General features: G+C 55.0%; 1 protein-coding gene across 1 annotated transcript; it reads right to left on the bottom strand.

Moving 5' to 3' along the window:
• LOC103117157 (putative olfactory receptor 2W6) lies at window positions 1-1257 on the bottom strand. Its single transcript, XM_007527170.2, has one exon. The coding sequence runs from the start codon at window positions 955-957 to the stop codon at window positions 1-3; it is 957 nt and encodes a 318-aa protein (XP_007527232.2). The 5' UTR covers window positions 958-1257.
• Window positions 1258-1534: the final 277 nt, after the last annotated feature.

The raw sequence follows: 1534 nt of genomic DNA, 5'->3' as shown, positions 1-1534 counted from the left end.
CTACTCCTGCTCCTTCCCCAGGACCCTCCTGGCAGCTTTCTTCACGTCCTTGTTTCTCAGCGTGTAGATGAGGGGGTTGAGGGTGGGCGCCAGGATCATGTAGAGCACGGCCAGCGCTTTGCTCTGCTCCTGGGAATAATTATCTTTGGGCTGCAGGTACAGAAACATTATGGTGCCATAGAAAAGGGAGACCACCATGAGGTGGGAGGCGCAGGTCCCAAAGGCTTTCTTCCTCCCCTCCGCCGAGCGCATGTTCACTACCGCCCGGGCGATGCACGCGTAGGAGGTGAGGATGATGGTGACCGGGATAGCCAGGATGATGAGGCGAGCTATGAACATCCTGGACTCGGTGGGCCTGGTGTCCACACAGGAGAGCTTGACGACGATGAGCAGCTCGCAGAAGAAGTGGTCCAGCCGCCGGTTCCCGCAGCGAGGCAGCATCATGGCCATGGACGACTGCAGGGCAGAGTTGGCAAAGCCCAAGGACCAGGAGGCGGCGGCCAGCAGGTGGCACAGTCTGGGGTGCATGATGGAGGTGTAGCGCAGCGGCCAGCACACGGCCACGTAGCGATCGACCGCCATCACGGCCAGGAGCACGCACTCGGTGGAGCCCAGGGCCAAGGCCACCCAGCACTGGACAAGGCAGCCCACGATGCTGATGCGGGGGCTTCGGCCCCACATGTTCACCAGCATCTGGGGCACGATGCTGGTGGTGAAGCAGAGGTCCAGCGCAGACAGGTTACGGAGAAAGAAGTACATAGGCGTGTGCAGCCGGGCATCCAGGATGGAGAGGAGGAGGATGGTCACGTTGCCCAGCAGGGTAATGGCATAGAAGACCAGGACGAAGAGGGAGAGTAGTAGCTCCAGCTCAGGCCACTGGGAGAAGCCCACCAGGATGAAGTCACCTCTGCCGGTGCTGTCGTTGCTCGTTTCCATGGCCTCCCCCTCACCTACCATCCACAGGCACCCTGTGCCCTCTGGCGTGAGGAGAAGAAAAAGATCACCTGTCACCAGGTGGAACAACCTGCCACTTGCTGGACAAGCCTCTTCCCTCTGTGTGTGTGACCTCAATCTGAGTTTTGTTTCACTTTTCTTTTATATATTTTTTTATTTATTTATTTATTTTGACTAGAGAGAGAAATCAAGAGGGGAGATAGAAAGAAAGAAGGAGAGAGGGGCTGAGTGGTGGTGTACTTGGTTGAGCGCACATGTTACAATACAGGTTCGAGTCCCCGGTCCCCACCTGCAGGGGGAAAGCTTAACAAGTGGTGAAGCAGTGCTGCAAGTGTCTCTCTGTCTCTGTTACTCTCTATCACCCCCTTCTCTCTTGATTTCTCTCTGTCTCTATCCAATAAATAAATAAAGATAATAGAAACAAATTTTTAAAACTCGGGGAAAAAGGAGAGAGAAATAGAGGTACCTGCAGCTCAGCTTTTCCCTGAAGGTGGGGGCCAGGAACTCAACCTGATGCGCCACAACCCAGTCCCTGTTTTGTTTTGTTTTGTTTTGTTCAGAGAACAACCACTGGGACCTC

This window comes from Erinaceus europaeus, chromosome 9 (assembly GCF_950295315.1).
Source record: "Erinaceus europaeus chromosome 9, mEriEur2.1, whole genome shotgun sequence".
NCBI classification, from domain to species: domain Eukaryota; kingdom Metazoa; phylum Chordata; class Mammalia; order Eulipotyphla; family Erinaceidae; genus Erinaceus; species Erinaceus europaeus.
The sequence above is the reverse complement of the archived record's forward strand: the minus strand, read 5'-3'. Positions and strand labels throughout refer to the sequence as shown.

Bases quoted from the DNA above. Each gene is read 5' to 3' on its own strand.
- LOC103117157 (XM_007527170.2), bottom strand. From the start codon at position 957: ATGGTAGGTGAGGGGGAGGCCATGGAAACGAGCAACGACAGCACCGGC.